At 41.4% G+C, this 19,385-nt stretch overlaps 2 protein-coding genes across 3 annotated transcripts in view; both read left to right on the top strand.

The window, feature by feature from the left end:
* The first annotated feature begins 550 nt into the window (after window positions 1-550).
* Window positions 551-16,004, top strand: YIPF4 (Yip1 domain family member 4). Of its 2 annotated transcripts, none has more exons than XM_050894109.1 (6): window positions 551-670; window positions 4,240-4,393; window positions 7,229-7,400; window positions 9,610-9,687; window positions 11,568-11,681; window positions 14,056-16,004. In XM_050894109.1, the coding sequence occupies exons 1-6, from the start codon at window positions 586-588 to the stop codon at window positions 14,191-14,193; spliced, it is 741 nt and encodes a 246-aa protein (XP_050750066.1). In that variant the 5' UTR covers window positions 551-585; the 3' UTR covers window positions 14,194-16,004. The 2 variants fall into 2 exon arrangements, with proteins under 2 accessions (XP_050750066.1, XP_050750067.1); XM_050894110.1 differs by lacking the exon at window positions 14,056-16,004 and adding an exon at window positions 12,203-12,333.
* A 2,782-nt stretch (window positions 16,005-18,786) lies between these two features.
* The window catches only part of BIRC6 (baculoviral IAP repeat containing 6), a 192,058-nt gene continuing 191,459 nt past the window's right edge, over window positions 18,787-19,385 (top strand). The window contains 1 exon segment of the mRNA XM_050894500.1: window positions 18,787-19,045. Within this exon segment, the coding sequence (XP_050750457.1) occupies window positions 18,787-19,045 (259 nt within the window).

Here is a 19,385-nt window from a genome sequence, read left to right as displayed (position 1 = left end):
CAGACCCGGCACCGGGGGCAGACCCGGCACCGGGGGCAGACCCGGCACCAGCGGGCCGCCCTAAAGGCGGGGGGGGGCGGGAGGCAAGGAAGCCGGCCGGCCGCGGCGACCGTTGACGCATGAGCCGGGTGGCGTCACCAGCCCTCGAGGGGGGAAGCATAGGAACGCCGCGACAACACCCGCAGGACAACACCCGCAGGACAACACCCGCAGGACAACACCCGCAGGACAACACCCGCAGGACAACACCCGCAGGACAACACCGCCTTCACCCCTCCCACCGGTAGGAGTCATGCCTTGTCCAATCAGGAGGAACTTTATACCAGAGTCGAAGTGACCTCACTCGCCGACACAGAGCCGGGGAGCCAGTCAGCATTGGCCCTGCGACGACCAATCACGGCGCGCCTTGCAAGCAGCCAATCGGAGGGGCGGTGTCGCTTGTTGTTGCCCCCGTGAGGCGGCTGCGCTGTGGGCGTCGGGTGCCGGCCGCCGCCGCAGGAGGGATCCGGGGAGGCCCCAGGCCCTGGTGCCCGCTCGCCTCTCGCTGCCCCCACCGGCCCCGCAGCCCCCGCGGAGGGCGGGGAGATGCAGCCCCCGGGCCCTCAGCAGCCGCCGCTCTATGCGCCCAGCAACGGGGACTTCACCTTTGTCTCCTCGGCAGATGCCGAAGGTGAGCGCGGGGCCGCCGTTGGGGCCGCTCTCGCTTTCCCGAGAGAAGGGCTCAGCCAGGCCCCGGGGGAGCGGGCGGCTCCCTTGCCGCCGAGGCAAGAGGTGCCTTCCTTGCCCTCCTCCCCCCGCCCCCGAGGTTGGTGGCGTGGCCGGAGGCGGAGCGGGGTGGCTGCTGCCCTCGGGCCGCGGCTCCGGGGCTCCGCTGCAGCCGCGTGCCGGGAGCGGTGCGTCACGCGGGTGCGAGCAGCGGCGTTATCCGCGTGGCGGAAGCAGCAGCGTGGCAGAGCCGGCCGCGGTGTTCCGTTTCTCAGGTTCCCTGAAAGCCGTAGTCGAGGTTGCGCCCGGCGACCTGACATAATCGTGACAAGCGCTGTCACAGACCGCTCCTCTTTCCCGCGTTGCTGGAAGCGCAGTTTGGTGTCTTTTGAAGATTGTACCGTATGTTCACATTGGCTGTAATGCTGTGCCAAAGTCTCTGTGCCCTGTCTCATTTCAGCACAGTAGTGAGGGGGGGAAAAGAAGCCCTGTGTGTAGTTTAGGGGGGAAGTGTGGCCCGCTGCCAAACTGCTGCACAAATAGCTGTGGTGTACCAGCATGCCATGAGGATCTGCCTTAAGACTGCAAAAATGAACATACAAGACTCAATATTGTGCTAACTTATTTTGATGGAGAACGATCTTTTGGTCTCTACCCATTTAAACAACAAGCATTCTACTTCATGTATGTATTTAGTGACTGTTGTAATTGTGGATAGGGGTAGGGAATCATGTAAATCCTGACTCCTGCCCCACCCCGGAAAAGAATTACTGAAGTGGAAAAACTACTGTAGAATGCCTGTTCTTTGGTGAACTTCCCAGTCCTTCTGACAAGGAATACTAATCAACAGGTACAGTCTTGGCTGTGTTTTTTTGTTGTTTTGTTTTTCTGCTCCACCTTGGCCTGAAAAAGGATCCATGTACCTCTGAATGGAAGCTCTCTGGATTTCCCCTGCAAATATTTGTTGAGCAATGCTGAACCCAATCCAATACAGCCACTTTCCAGTAGGATGTGTTGAACTGGACTTGGCTGTGTGTTCTTTATGAACACAAGCAAGGCATGATCTCCTGCCTGTTCAAGCGTAGTCGTGTCTGCAAAGTGCTACATAGACAAACAAAAACATAAGCAAAGTTAAACAGCTTGATATTTCTAAATTGAAATACTACACGTTGCACTCTAATTTCTATTTGTTTCCCAAATCTTGATCCATATGAAAAATAGAAGTATAAGCTCTTTTTATTTTCCCATCTTATTTCCATGAGAGGCAGGAGCTGTTTGTGGGAAAGGATGCTGAAAAGGTGTTCTCAATTAAGTGGACAGATATGGTATAAAGAACTGACTGTTGGGGGGGGGGGTGTGTGTGTTTGCCTCTTGTAGTGCTTGTTCAAAATTGAGAGCAAAAACTGTCTTGAAAGCTGGTTTTCCACAATGCCTGGTTGAAACGAGGCATGTGAGATACCTCAGCTTTGCTTCTGTGGTGTTCTGCCTGAGGCAGTAGCGGTGAAGGCACCCTAACTCTCGCTAGCAAGCATCAGAACCATCGATTCTTGGCAGATTCTTCAGCGCTCGGTTGGCCTGCTGTTAACCATCTCATTCAAAGGAGTCTATAGAAGAGGAGGTGGCGGATTTTTTTTCCTTGGTTTCTGCAGCTTTATGTCCCACCTGAGATGTCTTGCAAAATGGTCTTAAGATCATGTTAATAGGTTTCATGATTAAAAAGTGTGGTTGTAGATATTCACCAATCATCGACTGCTGAAAGGAGTCATGGTAAATAAGACTTGTATAGGAGTTTCCCTGCCTCAGGATGGATTGTCAGCAGTCACTGAGAAAGGAGAAATAAATAGCTGGTTGGACTGTTATATTTACTTGTTTTGACAGCCACGTTTGTGCACAAAGAGTAGCAAGAACCTCTCCTTGCAAAGAAGTGTTATGTTGTAGCATAAACAAATATTTTTAAATGACAAAAGGGTCCCAGTGACAATAGAAAACTTCTGAGGCTTTCTGTACCTTGATGCCCAGGCATTAAGAATACATTTTTCTTTTTTGCTCCCTCTGTAAACAGCAGAGGAAGGCTTTGCTTGTGTCTGGTGAGAACAGTGTATGTGTGCTGATAATGACAGGAGCAAAGCAAAATTCCTGCTTTAAGTCACGGTGATCTTTACAAGGATCCTGTGCAGATGGTGTTCCAAGAATCAAAGCAGTGGATCATTAAACCTCATGATCATGAAATGGTTGAAAAGCATTTATGGAGAAGCTTAAATTTAAACTGATTTGGAAAGGACAATTCTGTTAAATTAATTGCGATACTGAGTGATCAGTGAACACTTCAGACATGCTGGCTGAAGACTGTGTGAGATTCTATCACAGCACAAATTCTGTTTCTATAACACTATGTTGCATTTTGATAGAAGATGTCGCAAATGTAGTCTACAAATATGGCCTGACTTGCCTCTGTGAGTATGTGCTTCAGAAATACTTGCTGTAGCTAGGTGTTTCGGGAAATTTGTGCCTACGAACTTTTTTGTGTGAAGAACACACAACAATGGAAAGGCAAAATAAGATTTTCTTTGGTGAAGTGAAAAGGTGTTTGATGAGAAGAGAGTTTTTGTCTCTCTATGCTTGTAATAAGGGTTGTACAAAAAAAACTACATGTTTTTGTTTGTTTTTTTCCTTTTTAGCAAATAATGGAAATCCATGATTTCCTAAAGGAATAATTACTCCTCTCTTCTATTTTTTTTTTTTTTCTTTCTTCAAGTTGCTTCGTATATTTTCAGTTATGATTTTGTATTTTTCATCTGTATATAACTGAATACAGTGAAAGAATAAAATTAATATTTATTGATGACTTTGACACAGCCAGAACATATATAAATTGCTCTTTGTTTTGTTTAGTGCTGTGGCAGAGCAAGATCATAGTATCTTGAAGAGAGCTCCTTATATCTCTTCTTATTAGCTGAAGCCTAAGGATCTCTGATAGTGTTCTTTTTCTAACATCTTCACCTGTATTAAAGGCAGGCTACAAATGAGAACATCTACAAATGTTTTCCTTTCATGAAAAGTTGGACATAAAAGCAGAGAATGGTTTTGGCTGAAACAATGCCACTGAGCAGAAATGAGTGCCAAAGGAGGTATAGTATGGTCAGCAAAAAAATGGTAAATAATCCACAACTTACAGTATGATGAAACTTTCATTCGTTAACTCCTTTTATGCCTTTAAATGCTTAATGATAAAGCAAAAATTGAAGCCTTTCTGTCATACCATAACACTGTGTCATCAAGAGTTCCATCTAGAAGCTAAAACTTGGTAATTTGAGACCTAAACCAACATTGTTACTATTGCATTAAAACCAGAAGTACCCTTTCAAATTATGTATCTGTTAAAGTATAATTTTACTCTCTAACTTTGAATATTTCATGGTGATGACCAGCACATGTAGCTTTATATGTCTGTTGTTTATCTTCCAGTACTTTTGAAATCAAATGGCTTTTGGCAAGACATAAAAAGGTATATCTTTCTCTCCCTTTTTCTTTAAGATCTTAGTGGCTCCATAACAACTCCAGATGTTAAGCTAAATCTTGGAGGAGAATTCATCAAAGAATCTACTGCAACTACATTCCTAAGACAGAGAGGGTATGGCTGGCTTCTGGAAGTGGAAGATGATGACCCAGAAGATAGCAAGCCACTCCTGTATGTCATAAGTATTTTGGGGTATCTATCTTTATTAGCTGTGTAGGAAAAACAACTAACTTGTAGCCTCTCAAATTGTCCCACAGCCTTTTGCTCCGTCTAGAATTCTCTTTGACAAATTACTTGACCAATGAATGTTTGCTGGTGCAGGACTGAAAACATTAAGTTTCTTATTATGGGTGTTATTTTTAGTGTAAAGAAGAGGCTTGTTATTCTCTGTGGGAGAGGAAGGAAGGAGGAAGTAAAATCCAATTTTATTAATCTCTATGAGTATAAAGCTTTTATGGCTTTTCTGCTCTTATCTGTTGATCTTGTAATGGTTTAAAAAATTAGATTGTATTCTTTCTATGTTTTGCACTGATGTGAGTTTCTTAATGCTGTCAAAGAGTCAAAGGCTAAGACAATCCTGTGGAAAGATTCATGTGAAGTAAATCTAAGTAAATTCTGTCAGTTACTCTGAAGTAAAAGCATTGTGAATCATGCTTACTACAGTAGGGATGCTAGAAGCAAGGTAGCACGAACTTTATAATCTTTGATGGTATCTTATCTTATATAGCTAGATTAAAAAGATGTTAGTGTTGAAAGACAAAAATGTCCTTAAAACTGAAAATCTCTGCATCCCTTGTTCTGTTCACAGAAACATGGTTGGCTGAAGAAAGTTTGTATCTTAAGGTTACTACACTGTGAGTCAGGCAGCCTGGGTCTTAGTCCTTGCTCTGCACCTACCTAAGCAACTTCATTCTCAGTGTCTCAGTGTTTTCCTGTGTGAATTAAAGATAATGATGCTTTAAAAAAATGGAGTGAGCAGGAGAGTGCTCTGGAGAACTCAAATGAGAGTGTTGGGAGAGAACAGATGTCTGGAGAGCTTAATAATGAAATTGCTACTTGAAAAGTACTTTGAAGTGTGCAGAAGTAGCTCCTTGTGTAAATAAATCTGTTCTGTAAACCTCTAACTTTTAATTAAGAAACAGAATGGTTTACTGAGGTAACAACATATGAATTCCCTCTTTTGTGTAACTTTTTGTACCACAAAAACAAGTTTGTGATTCAGAGACAGCTAGGTGTTCTAAGCTGCTGATTGCTGGAAGTGAGGAGGACACGCCAGGGAAATGATCAGTTTGCGGCAAACAAGATGAATATAATCATCCTAACAGAGAAGACCTTAATCCGACTTCCATGTAGCAGTTTTTATGCAGTTCTGATTATTCCCAGAACATGTGCTGTAATGAAGCCTTGTAACCTGAATGCGACTAAGGATTGGAAGTTCACCAATGCGGTGCTACCGTGCAAGCGTTTTGTTCAAGAGAGTGAGATGATTTTTTTTTTTCTTTCTCATTGGGCAGCCTTACTCCAGACACTTGTTTCCTGTTACAGCTACCATCACTTCTTAGGTGAGGTAGCTGTCAGCTTCATGCGAAAGACAGTTTATTCACACGAGAAACTGTCAGAAGCCCTAGGCGATGACAAAGAATTATTTCCAGACAGGAAATATTTGTGTTACACAGTCTTCAGAGTAAAATATAGGAATGCTACATCCTGTTTAGATAAATGGAGGAAAATAGATGCTTCTAGTCTACCCCTTAGATTCAGGGACGTGTTAAAGAACAATTTTTGTTATTTAGTCACAGGTGTTAGTAATACCAGTTCTGAAATAGCTTCAGTAATAGCAATCCTGAAATTGAGAGACTCAGTGAGCAGTATTTAATTTTTTTTTTTTAAAGAGAAATTGTGGTGAATCATGTCTTTGCATTTATTTCTTGCTTCAGCTTTTCTGAGGAAAAAGCCATAAATCAAAGCCTTGTACAAAACTTTCATAAATGGACTTAGGATATGATTCTACATTTTTCTCCACTGCGCTCTTAAATGTAGAGCAGAGGGATATCTGCCGGGAAGTCTCTTGCAGCTCTTCAGAGCTCCTCAGTCATGACTGCATAAGGAAAACACTAGCGTACAGTTCTGTCTTAAGGTTCCACACATAAACTTAAAGAAGTGGAATTGCCCCTTACTTGGAAAGTCTGATTGCTTCCCATTATGCTAGGACAATCAGGGCAAGATGTACCAGTTAAGAGTCTCCTATGCAGAAGAGTCCTCTGGTCAGTTTGTAGCTGCTTACAGATAGTTTGTAGCAGGGAGTGAAGAAGGCAGTTAGAGAAGAGCAAGATCTGTTGATAGAATTTATTGCTAGTTTGATTGGCTTTTATTTATTTTTACCCATATTGGAAACAAGCCAGTAATTAAACAATTGGCATAAACTGGTCTGCTGAAAACTACTATTGTTGAAGCAAGTTAAACCCCATTTTATTTTAAAAAATTGTTTTTACCTGATGTATTTTGAATGGTTTAGGATTAGTGAATGTAAAGGTATTCTTTCTTGTAGAATTTGAAATAAAATGTTTCCATAATAAGTGTGCTCATGGCAAACTGCTCAGCATAGGAATACACAGACATCCTACTTTTGTGTATGCATGTCTTTGACTTTTAAGTAGTTACAATGGTATGAATGTCATGTTATCTGTTTTCTGACATGCAGGAACACCTGTCTTAATGTAGACTGTTCGGGTATGTTGTGTATGTTTTCTATTCTCAGTCAAGTAATTCATTTTTGAATAATTAAATATATCTAACTGTGTCACACCAGTTACTGAATGCGGGATGAAGGTATGGTGTTGCTTTGTTGTGGATGAACTGTTCCTTTGCTAGTCATGGCTTCAGAAGGCCTTATGGGTGACAGGAGACTTCCTCTATAAACCTACTGTTTGCCCCTGCACTTACTTTTTTTATGCTCTGTTTCATTACTGTGGTGTATACTAATGCTCTCTTGCTTTACAATTTCAGGGAAGAACTCGACATTGATCTGAAGGATATTTACTACAAAATTCGATGTGTGTTGATGCCTATGCCATCTCTTGGGTTTAATAGGCAGGTAGTGAGAGACAATCCAGACTTTTGGGGTCCTCTGGCAGTTGTCCTCTTCTTCTCAATGATTTCATTATATGGACAATTTAAGGTAGGTATAAGCCTTCTACCTAAAAAGAAATGTGAACTAAATTTGGGGACATGACTGCTAAGCAATTTGCATTCTTACGTAGGTAGAAAGTCTTTTCTTCACATACTAATGTGGGGCATTTCAAATGCTGTTTCTCAAGTTAATGTGTAGAAAAACAGCAGTAAGAAATGTATTAAATAACCCACAGATAAGTTAATCATGATGAAGTGTCAGGTTTGTTTTTATACAGTAAAACAAAGGAAAGATGTGGTTTCTAGAGGAAACAGATTGATACTAATGGGTTTATAGTCATGTTCGTGAATCTTTCCATTTTAATTGTGACCTTTTGTTAACGTGCTTTTTGTTACTAAAAAATGTTACCGAAGAACATTTGTTTGGATGCCATGAATTTTAATTTCCTGACAAATAAAGCTACTTGTTTAATTCATACTATATCACTGCTGTTATCTGGTATATTTAATCTTCATTAGTGCCATTTGCTCCCTGCTCAATTACAATCAAATAACTTTCCTCTGGTCAATAGACTTTTTCCATAATTCCTTTTGAACTCCAGGGCGAGTTGCTATTCAAAGGCATTGTGCAGATTTAATTGGCCTCCATAAACATGTTAGCTTTTTTTCTTTATGTTCAGATTGAAATAGAGAAGTGGTATCATTTATAGGTACAATTTGAATGTAAGCCTAGGTGATCCTGCTTTGGAAATCTTTCTGACTGTATGTGTAGTTACAGTTGTTTTAAATACAACGTAGTATAGCAATAAACCATATGTAAAGTAGCAGAATGTGCTTATGCAAGGATTTTTGTGAATGGTGAGATAAAATCATTCCCTTTGCGACCTCTGGCTTCCATGTGGTGTACCAAATGCTGACTTAAGAACTCACTCTCAGTATCTTGCTTCTATAAGACTTGAAGTGAGTAGACTAAACCACTGTATTATTCAAGTCTTCTGGGTGGGCCACTTAGCTGTCTCCTAGGCAAAGCAAGGACCATTCCTTGATCCCATGACAGATAAGCTACCTTCTGCAGTTTGTGTACCTACTGTACATGAACAGTAGTCTAACGTTTCTCAGGAACAGTGGATTTACCATACCGATGTAAGAGTGCTGTATATGTGTGAGGAGGGAAAGCTAGTAACTAGCAACAGGATGAGTGACAGCAGCTAGACTAGATGAACTGAATGGTGGGCTGTAAGCTGGAGAGAGATGAGCATTCCTGCTCTAAGACTTTAATCTGGTCCTCTTCTTTTAGACAGTGGAGGAAAGCAGGAAGTAAAAGGAGGCCATGTGCTATTTTCACAAATAGCATAAAGCCATTATATTTATCTATTTTTTTTTAAGTTGTGCTGTGATTTTTTTTTTTTATCTGTTTTTCCCCTATTTGATTGTTCTGGGAATCCGGAACTTTTAATTAAGCAAAATATTGAATTGAGTACTAACTTCAGTTTTAAGTTCAGCCATTGTACATTTGGAAATACAGAGACTGGACTGATATTGTTGTTTTCTTCTAAAAAGGTATTTCAAAAGGGAGAGCTTCACTTCTAATCCTCCCAGTGGCTCAACTCCAAGAGTAGCTAAGTTACTTTGAAGGTTCTGTTAAGCCAGAGAATGATTTTAAGATTTCTTCGTCAGTTTAAGAGCAGAGCAATGAAAGAAGCAAGAAAAAATGACAGACTTTGTCCCAGGAATCTGGGGCTGTTTATTAAGTTGTAATCATCATCAACTTCCCTGAGAGTTAAAGTCCTATGTCTTCTTCTGAGCGTTCTCAGTTTGAGTAAAGAATAAAGTGGCATCTTTATGGATGAAAGAAGCAGAATTCCAACTCCTTGTATTGGTTGGGCTGACTTTTAAAAACTGTCTGAGCCCACATTTTGTAATAGACAGGATGTGAAGACATTTAGCTAGGGTGGTCTTAGCTTTAGTTTTAACTAAACTCTTCCTACTCTGCTACAATATTACAATACTTACAAAACACATTGCATGTGCATTCCATGTTCACGGAACTTACCATTAATGTGATTCTGTAAATGTAACCTCTGAATTTTATTCTCAAGTTGCATTGTGATACTAAGTAAAACTATTCTTGCCGTAATTCAGAATTCAGTTTTGCATAATAAAATCCTTGACTGCAGTGAAAGTGATTAATAGAAATGAGTTTTCCTTTCTCACAATGAAAATGATTACTATAAATGAATTGTTCTTTATCTCTTAAGGTTGTTTCTTGGATTATAACTATTTGGATATTTGGATCCTTGACAATTTTTTTACTGGCCAGGGTTCTTGGAGGAGAAGTAAGTACCTGTATGCGAAAAGGATGTAGAGGGAGGTAATGTAAAGTCTCTTGGCTGCAGTAATAGTTGGGTTTTCTTGATGCTTGGCTTTGAACCTTGTAGCAAACTAAGAATGGATGCAGTTGGTAAGTGTAATGTCTATATTTCAGGTTCTTGGCCTCCAAAATAAAATCTAAAATACAGAGATGGTCAGCTAATCTTTCTGTGCGATGGATGGTGTGCTGGATGTGATAAACAATCTGGAAATTTGTACTATGAGTCCCAGAAATTCTAACAGGTGCCTGTGATCCAGAACTGAAGTCCATTCTTGAGGGACAAGTGCTTACAATTGTTCGGTCACTGAGCTAAACGGGACCCTTTCTCCTCCTTTCCACTGCTCTTGCATGGCCCTTTATTTAAACTTTTTTGTTTTTTTTAAAATGGGGCCAACAGCAGTTGTATAATGTCCTTGTGGGTAGAGCACCTGCCAGTGTTTGTTTTCATCCTTGGCCTGATGCAGTTCAAACCCATTAAAGGATGAAAGTCAGCGCATGTTCTTCAACTGCAAAGCCAATTGAAGTTCTGGCCTACATCCCTCCCTCCAGCTGCCTGCACCAGCAGGGTTGGAATAACTGTTTGAGCTGTTTACAAATTGAGTCACTAAGCAATACAGGTGTAAACAACAAAAAATAACTTACAGCAAGGCCCACAGACAGCTACAGTGGAACAGTGAGGAGATTAGAAACTTCTTAAAATGGCTCTGCAGCATAAAATGCATTGAACTGTGTCATGAAGAACTAAATATTCAGTGCTAGTTGATTTTTGTATTTTTACTATGCATCTTGCATTAATGATGAACTAGTGTTGCAGACTTCCTACATTATTTACATTTACTTTAATTTTTTTAGATTTTCCTTTTAATCATAATTGCTAGCATCTTCTTGTGTGAACACCGTTTTGAAAGAAAAAACTTATATATATGTGATTGCATGGTATTTCTGCATACCAGCATAATCCAGATGCCCTTAAATCAATCTGTTTTGTGGCTCAAAATGTGAAATTATCAGAATGTATAAACTGGCGAGAAAGTATAGGTCTGCACAGTTCACTGTGAAGGATCAACGGCCACAAGAGATCGCTTGCAAGATGGTCACTTCTCGCCACTATTTTTCCTGTTAAATCCAAGAAGCCTAGCTGGGCCCAGGAACATTTCAAACTGTAGTAGGGGAAAATCAGACATTTTAATCCCCATGAAGCTAAAACCAGTTATGGAAATACTTTGAACAAATCTGTTGAAGATAGTCATAATAAATTTAAACTGGAAATCAGAAGGTTTCTGTGCCTTAGAGGGGTCAGGTTCTAGGTCTTCCACTGATGCCAAAAGCATTCATGTACTTTATATATTTCTTTATGTATAATGGATATGAGTATGTTGATGCAGAAAACTATATCTTTGCTGCTTGTGACAGCCAGGACTACAGCTGGTGACTGAGAGGTCTCTTCTAGTTCTGTGCTCCTGGGTATCATATGTACACTGCATGGAGAATGGCAGTTGAGAACCACTTAAGGCAGAACATGAAAATGTGAGGGGTGGGTGGAATTACATATTTTAACCTGTGTAAATACTTCCCTTGGAAGTGATAAAATTGTCATTTACAGTGTAAAAAAAAAAAAAAAAAAAAAGACAACATATTTCTCAGAGAACTGAATGATTAATTACAAAATTCTAGGGGGTAGCATACAAAAACAGTTTTCATACTAGCAAGCTTCCTTTAGCTGAAATGTCATTAATACCTAACACATTATTATCGCTATTCATACTGTTATAACGAGATCAAAATGCGTTTGGTGACAAAGATTGAGTACTACAAAGCTTATTTTTATGTGCTTGAAAATTTCAGGTTGCTTATGGCCAAGTTCTTGGTGTGATAGGATATTCCCTACTTCCCCTGATTGTCATAGCACCTGTACTTTTGGTGGTTGGATCATTTGAAGTTGTTTCTACCCTAATAAAAGTAAGTTCAGTAGCATCTATTGACAATTGTTTGCAGTTACTTTTAAGTCACTTTCCTAACACTTCAAGTATTAATCTGTTCAGGACAACATAACAACGTGTCAGAATATTCAGAACTACAACCTGAGCTCTGTGATACTTTTGGTTAGCATGGTGGACATGACTGCTAAGCGAATTCTGTTTTAAATGTTTCTTTTGAGTACTTGGGGATATACAGTGCTGTTGCTATAACAACACCTGTTGTTATCAGGTTAGCTTCTGTTTAAGTATTTTGCTGTGCTATAATAGTTGCATTAAAAATAAATAGGATTATAATTTTGAGAAGAGGATGCATAATTAAACCTCAAAATGAAGAATCTGAAAATAAGCTGTTCTATCTCTTCCCCCATAATCCAGTTTATTTTTAGTTACTGCAGCATGAATATGACGTTAGTCATTGTTTTGAGACCTTACCATAGCAGTAGCAGTACAAAGCTGTCAATACCCTTTGCAGAGAAGGCAAGTATTGTTCTGATTTTACAGGTGTGGAATGTAACACAGAAAGCAAGAATAACTTGCCTGATACCACCTGCTGTTGGACACCTTTTATGAAACTAGCAACGTTCCCTGATAGGTCGCAGAACTACATAATGTTCTTGAACACTTCCAGTACTTCTTAAAACCCTTTTAGGTAGCCTTTGAAGTTATTGCTGAACTTTTGGAAAGGTTGACTGAAAAAATTCTGTTACTAGCTAAGCTGCACGTTTTTTGAGTTCTTGTTCTGTTGATTTGATTGATTTCTGTCCTTTTAGCTTGCTGGTACCCAGCATAATTGAATTACAACTAACGTCTATGATAAATAACAAAATTGCTGTGTTTGTGATTTGATAACTTGCAATTACTATTAAGTGATACAGTCAGAAAGCAAATCATTAACTTGCCAGTTAACTAATACATAACTTGAAAATAAATATATGTTAATGAAACCTCTGTTATGTCAGGGCGAATCCGTGCAAGGTTCTTACCTTTGCATCATTGGTGTGAAAATGCAGGACAAGCCCCATATGGCCAAAACTACGTATGCTGTGACAAGTACTACTTGTTATGGCTTGAGAGCTCTGTGCTTGGGGAAATATTTCAGAGTCCTAAAGTTGGGGAATTTACAGTGAAACAGTGAAATTCCAGTCAGTTCTTTTCCAGTTGCCATCAGCAAAGTAAACCACTCAAGTAATGCACCTTGATTGTTTTAATTGCTGCAATTTTCCTGACGTATCTGAGGGCATTCAGTCATGATCTTGATTGTCCTTCTTGTCCATCTCTGCAGTCCTGGGTTAGGCAGCAAAAACTGAAGTATGCAATTTTTTTTGTTTGGGTTTTTTCTGTTTGTTTGTTTGTTTTTGTTTTGATTTTTCTTGTGGGTTTTGGTTTTGTTTTTTTTTTTTTACAGTGGCAGTTGAACGGGCCACATAGTCTCTCAAGGGACTTCAGCACCTCTGACAGAACTGTGGAAAAAGTTCTTTGCTGGAGTCCTATTATGTCTGCCCTCTTTGGTCTTGTGTTTTGCAGAAGATTACAGTGGTTTTGCATGCCACTCAGTTTTAAGTATTTTTCCTTTTTTATTAATATTCAGAGTGCTGCTGGAGGGTGATAATGTCTGATTACTTTTTGCTATAACCTTGTTTGAGGTTTGAGTCAAGTTCACTGACCTCAAGACCTTTTTTTAAAAGTATGCATGCTAACTTCATATAACATAGTGGATATTCATAAGTAATGTTACTTTCTACCAGTCTTTTAAACTGGTTCTTTCTTAACTTAGTAAGCAATATAGTTTTTAATACAGATTGTATTTTGGCAGGCTTCTCACTGCACCTGAAAGGAATAGAAATGTGAGGTTCAGTTACCTTGAGGTGGGGGCACCATAATCAAAGAAAAGCTTATGAGCCAGATGAATCCTGAAATAAAAAATGGTAATTCAACCCTCTGGTATATATTGTAGGAGGAAGAGTCAAGTATAGTAACACTTTTCCTTAAAGAAAGGGAGGGGTTAGTAGTTGGGGACAGTCAAGGTAGAAAGAAAAGTTATTAATCCCATGAAGTTTCAAATTATCAGTGTATGTAAGCTTACGACTTGGTTATGGTATCTATACGTCTTACATTAGAGAAAACTTACTGTAGATCCTTAGCTGCTCACTTCAGTAAAAATGTCTCAAACAAAAATAACATGCCTATTTGTTAAACGTGTATTCTTTTTGTGTGTGTGTATGTGTGTAGTTCTTCCCCCCCGAATCTTTTCGGGGGGGTTTCTTTTTAATTATATTGAGAGAACTGATTTTTATCTTGGTATTTGGAGAGATTTTCTTGTGGTGTCAGCTAAGACTGTTCATCTTCTTTTTCAGCTGTTTGGAGTCTTTTGGGCTGCATACAGTGCTGCATCATTACTAGTTGGAGAAGAATTCAAGACCAAGAAACCCCTTCTAATTTATCCAATCTTTTTATTATACATTTATTTTCTGTCCTTGTACACTGGGGTGTGATCTAGTGCAAGATGTGGCCAGAAACCGTATTTTATTCACTTGCAGACTGATAACGCATAAGATTAAGGAGGCTGGAGATAATACAAGTGACTGTTTTATATCCAGTTGTCAAGATGTTTTGAGATCGAAGAGCGTATTTGTGTATATTATTTAATGAAGCAATTGTAGCTATATAGATTTGTATCAAAGTTCTAGGTTTGTTTAAGACTCTTCAGATTTTAATGAACAAAATAAAAGAACCTTGTGTTTTATAAGAAAGTGTAGCAAAACCACAACTCAATACCTGTGCCAAAAGCACTAGGACCAGATTACTATATTCGAGGAGAAAAATGAGAAGTTAACTGTAACAATCTCAAAGTGCAATTTTTCTTTTGAGCTTAAACACAGCTGGCTTTTTTGGCACAGCAAATTCTGTAGATAATATATATTTATGAAACAGTCCTGATTGTTCACAGAATAGTCTGTATAATCAAGACGTGAAGATACTACTTTTAATTTAGTGCCTCAATTACTTTGATTTGGCTATTGAGTTTTTATAAATTCCAATTTGTTTTCAAAACATGTATATACTGTGTATTTTGTATCTATGGCTTGTGTGTAGCGTAAATACTCCTTGGTTAAGGATGTATATTGGGTTTTTAAAAATTGAAGATACGAGTATTTGAAGTCTTCATTTACTATCTCTGACCAAAGGAGCAAGATATTTACTGCGTGACATAATTAATTAAAATGCATATTTAGAGAATCAGATTATTTTACTTAAAAGTATAAATCTACAGAGAAACAGGTGAACACCTTTCTCAACTGTAGTGCTGGCTTAATGTTGGAGAAAAAAGATGATCTATCAAATTTGTGTGATCTTTAAACAATGTTATTTTATGATGACAAAATAAAAATAATGCTTCCCTAACTATGTTTTACAACATCTTGCTCTGTCTTGCTTTTAATAGCATGGTACTTAACATGCATCCATTTTTTTTTTCCCCAGTACTATTAATCCCTTGTAAAGAGAAATAAAGATTTGTAAGGCCAGATTCTCCCTCTGCTAAATAAGGCAGAATTACAGCCTTAGTAACAATTACAGTCTTGCTAATTTTGACTATCCAAGGATTATGTAATAATGTGATGACATGTTAAATATTTCCTGTGTACTGTGTTGATTGCTTATGTAATAGTCCTTATGGTAATGTTTCTTCACAAGGGAAGTCCACTGAAGTTCACTTTGCATGATACTAACTAGGCATTTGCAGTCTTCAGTATTTAGTATTGCCAAATAGATCTTCAGTTTCTTAATATCTTTTTTTGGTAACAGAAAAAAAGCATTCCCCATGCCTTTTTTTTTTTTTTTTTATGCTGCAAATAAACATCAGCCATGACAAGGTAATAGCAAGGGCTGTCTTTGATCCCTGATGGACATATTTCCGTATCAGAACTGTAGTTTTTCAGCTTTTTAGGCTGTGTAACTTGCCATTTTGGTAACTTATTTTTACCACCCATTACTGATGCAAAATATATATTTAAATTCCAACTCTAACACAAGCCTGTAGCTTATTCAGTCTGCTTTTCTCGCTGATGCTTGTGTTAGTTTTAAACAGAACTACTTGAAGTTGATGCTGGACATAAATTGTAATGCAATACTCTAGCTTGTAATACATTAAAGGAGGAAAACTGGTAGAGTGATTGACTTTTCACCTAATTTTTGACTTCTGCAGAAGTTCCGGTGGAATTACTGCAGAGTTGTACTAAACCAATTATACCAGCAGCTTAGTTCTTATCTGCAGGTGTTTTGTGAGCATTCATACCACATTCTTAAAAAAAAAAAAAAAAAAAAAAAAAAAGAAAAGGCAAGTTACAGTGTATTTAAAAAAAAAAAGCATGTTAGCTTTGGAATCTTGCATAATAATCTGGTCTTATTTCTTTTTTCATGACTTACATTTCTTTTTTAACAGGAATATCCAATTAGTATTAGAAGACTTAACCCAGACCCTGTGAATACATGTTTAACTAACATCACCACAAACATGAAGGGCAAGGACACATTTAGGTTACTAGGCTGTCAGAGAGCTTTAAGCTTAATTCCTCTTTGCATAGCTGTTCATTAGATGTCTGTAATGGATCCTGTGCATCTGAAATGACTATGAATATTCAAAGGATGCAAGAATGTTCTATTTAATCTCCAAATATCTTAATTTCCTCTGTACTAATACTCTGTGAAATTTATAGTTGCAGTTTTAACTGTTCCTTTCCACAGACTTGGCACATCTGTAATATGCAATGTAGATATGCACTTAACATAGTACATATTTTGTACACAATTGCAGATTTGCACCTTTTAATCTTAGTATCTCTAGGGTCACCTTTTGCATATGCTGTGCAAGAAGTATGTACAAACAGCTCTCAAATGGTTCTGATAGTTTGTAATAACTTTGCATTCAACAAACTCATATTTTTAGATGAGGTATGTGTGTAAATACAAGATGTATTTTATAAAAATTTTGAATTAAACTTGTTTACAGAATGTATGAAGCTGATTTATATTTACTGAATTAAAACACATCTATATTCCTTTACATGTCACCAATCTCAAGCTTTGAGGCTATAAATAAGTTTTTGTGATAACATATATACTGCTTCTGTCTGTCAAAACTGGAAACTTCGAGCACATCCATCTAGCAAAAAGTTCCCTTTCCAAGATGCAACACCTCATTTCAAGGTAGACAGACGGGTATCATACCTTAATGAGACATCGTCTTTGGATGATCTTCTGTATAGAGCAGCTAGACGCATATATGTGTACCTGTCTTTCTCCCTCTTCTACCCATCAGACCTACTCTGTTGTTGATCAGAAATATTATACCTACTTGAAAAATATATTAAATCAATTGCTTTGATGTGGAGACAACATACAGCTCGACATCTGCTTTAAGTTTTGTCACTACCTTTATTGGTCTTTAATGTTCTGCTTGAAGCAGTGAAGCAAGCTTAAAAGCTGGTTACTTTGCTCTGAGGACAATTTTGATTAGCCTGGGTGGCATACATACCCATGTGGTTTTGTTCTTTTTTTTTTTTTGTCTTTACACAGGCACTGCATTTCTTAAATCATTTCCCTGCTACAGCAACGTGTGCTAATTTGGGTCCTTCTAAGAAAAACACTCTTCTGTAGGAAAACCACATCGTATTTGAAACTTCATTATATATAAGACTATCAGTAGCCTAAAAGCTTTCTCAAACATTTTAGTAGAACATGTCACTTACTTAGATAAAAAAATGCCTACAGGTAGGCTTAGCTGTACAAGCTGCATTGGTATTCCAGTGGGTGAAAAGGGAAAAATCTCAACAAAATACAAAAGGTTTTATTATACTTATGTCATTTTTGAAGCATGGTGAAAACTGCTTCAGAACAAAATGCTTTCATGGGTACAATGACTCCATCCCTACTTTTTTAGGGGGGGGAAAAAAATCATCCTGGAACCGTTGTGTGTATTTACACACGGACACACGCCTCCGCCCGCAACAATCCCGCCCACAGGAGGCGGCGGAGGTTCCCCCCCGCCCCCGCAGGCGGCCAGGGACACCCTTCTCAAGGACCGAGTTTATTCTGAAACGAAGCCGTAGCAGACTAGCACTTCGACTTTTTCACTTGGTACCAAAGCTGCAGGCATCTTAAATAGGGGCTCTCTCACATCACTTTTCAAGTACAGAAAGAAAACCAGTCTCAGAGCCAGGGTATGAAAAATAAATCCCCACTCCGGTTTCCCCGAGGCGGAAGGCGGCAAACGCGCTGTCCCGCTTACGACCCAGTTTTTCTCCGAAGCGGCAACGACACCGCAGCGACGAGGGCCAGGGAAAGACGAAGGCCAGGTGACCGCGCTCAAGCCCTGGAGGAAACGGAGCCAGAACGGAGCCGACTCCTCACAAGAGAGCAACCCTCCGCCCTGAGGCAGAAACCTCCCCCCTCCGGCCTCGGGCGGGGCCCGGCACCGCAACCAGCGCTCTCCCGGCAGGGCCAAGGCCGCGCAGGCCAGCTCCGGCGCACCGCTGCCCTCCTGGAGGCGGCCCGCTCAGGCCTCGCTTGTCGCCGCCACCCGGGCCGGGCTGCCCGCAGGAAGCGAGGCACCCCCGGGGCTGACGCAGGGCTCGCAACCCGCCCGCCCAGCTCGCCCCGAGGCGCGCGCGGCCCTTCAGCGCCCCCCTCCCCGCGCATGCGCACTAGGCCGACGGCCACAGGGGAGGCGGGTGCGCTTTGCGCAGCCCCCACCCGCGGCCGCGCGCGCATGAAGGAGGGGGGAGGAGGATGAGGATGCGCGCGCGCAGCGGAGCCCCGCCCCTCTCTTTGCCTCCCCCCCCCCCCCCCCCCGCCCCTCTCCGTGAGGAGCGGCTGCTAGCTCCCCCTCCCCCAGTGTCAGGCCGGCGGTCGGTTCCGCATCCGGCGCGGTTGTGTCACTTCCTGCTCACGCTGGCGCTCTCCCTTTCCCCTCTCCCTGGACCCGGATGGTGACTGGCGGCGGCGGCGGCTCCAGGGACTGTCAGTGAGCGGCTCCCCCCCCCGGGCCTCTTGTCCTGAGGGCGGCGGCGGCGGCAGCGGCCGGGAAGATGGCTGCGGCGGCCTCCTGCTCTTCGGCGGCGGCGGCGCCGGCTGGGCCCGGGCCCGGGCCCGGGCCGGTGTCGGCCGGGCCGGGCTCCTGCGAGTGGCTGCTGCTGCGGGACGGCTGCCTGCGCTGCGACGCCGACGGTCTCTGCAGCCTGTGCTACCACCCGGCGCTCAACGCCATCCTGGCCGTGACCGCTCGCGGCGCCATCAAAGTCATCGACGGCACCTCGGGGGCCACGCTGCAGGCGTCGGCACTCAACGGTGAGCGCAGGGCCCCCGCGGCCTGCCGGGCCCCTCGGCCGCGGCCCGGGCGGCGGGGGGAGAGGGCCGTGGCAGCCCCCGGGGCGGCTGCAGGGCACGATCGCGGCGCTGCGGAGCCGCGGGGGAGGCGGGCCGGAGGCTCGCCTGAAAACAGGTGTCGTGGCAGGCGAGGGGTTTCCGCGTGGGGAGGCTCGGGGGGGAGAGGCCGGGCTTGGTTCAGGCCGTTGGTGCCGGGGGCTTCCCCTGGCTCTTTTTCACCCCTTCTTGTTTTTCATGCCTGAACGGTTCCTACTCTTCGAGGCAGAGATACTCGTGTAGGCAGCACCGAGGCGTTTTTCTT

The sequence above is a fragment of the Gymnogyps californianus genome, chromosome 3 (genome assembly GCF_018139145.2).
Source record: "Gymnogyps californianus isolate 813 chromosome 3, ASM1813914v2, whole genome shotgun sequence".
NCBI lineage: Eukaryota > Metazoa > Chordata > Aves > Accipitriformes > Cathartidae > Gymnogyps > Gymnogyps californianus.
The sequence above is the reverse complement of the archived record's forward strand: the minus strand, read 5'-3'. Positions and strand labels throughout refer to the sequence as shown.

What these genes read in the sequence shown, in the direction of transcription:
- YIPF4 (XM_050894109.1), top strand. Translation starts at nt 586, where the DNA reads ATGCAGCCCCCGGGCCCTCAGCAGCCGCCGCTCTATGCGCCCAGCAAC. An exon ending in CTCCTCGGCAGATGCCGAAG is followed by an intron (nt 671 to 4,239) that starts GTGAGCGCGGGG and finishes TTTTTCTTTAAG; the next exon opens with ATCTTAGTGGCTCCATAACA. An exon ending in GAAGATAGCAAGCCACTCCT is followed by an intron (nt 4,394 to 7,228) that starts GTATGTCATAAG and finishes TTACAATTTCAG; the next exon opens with GGAAGAACTCGACATTGATC.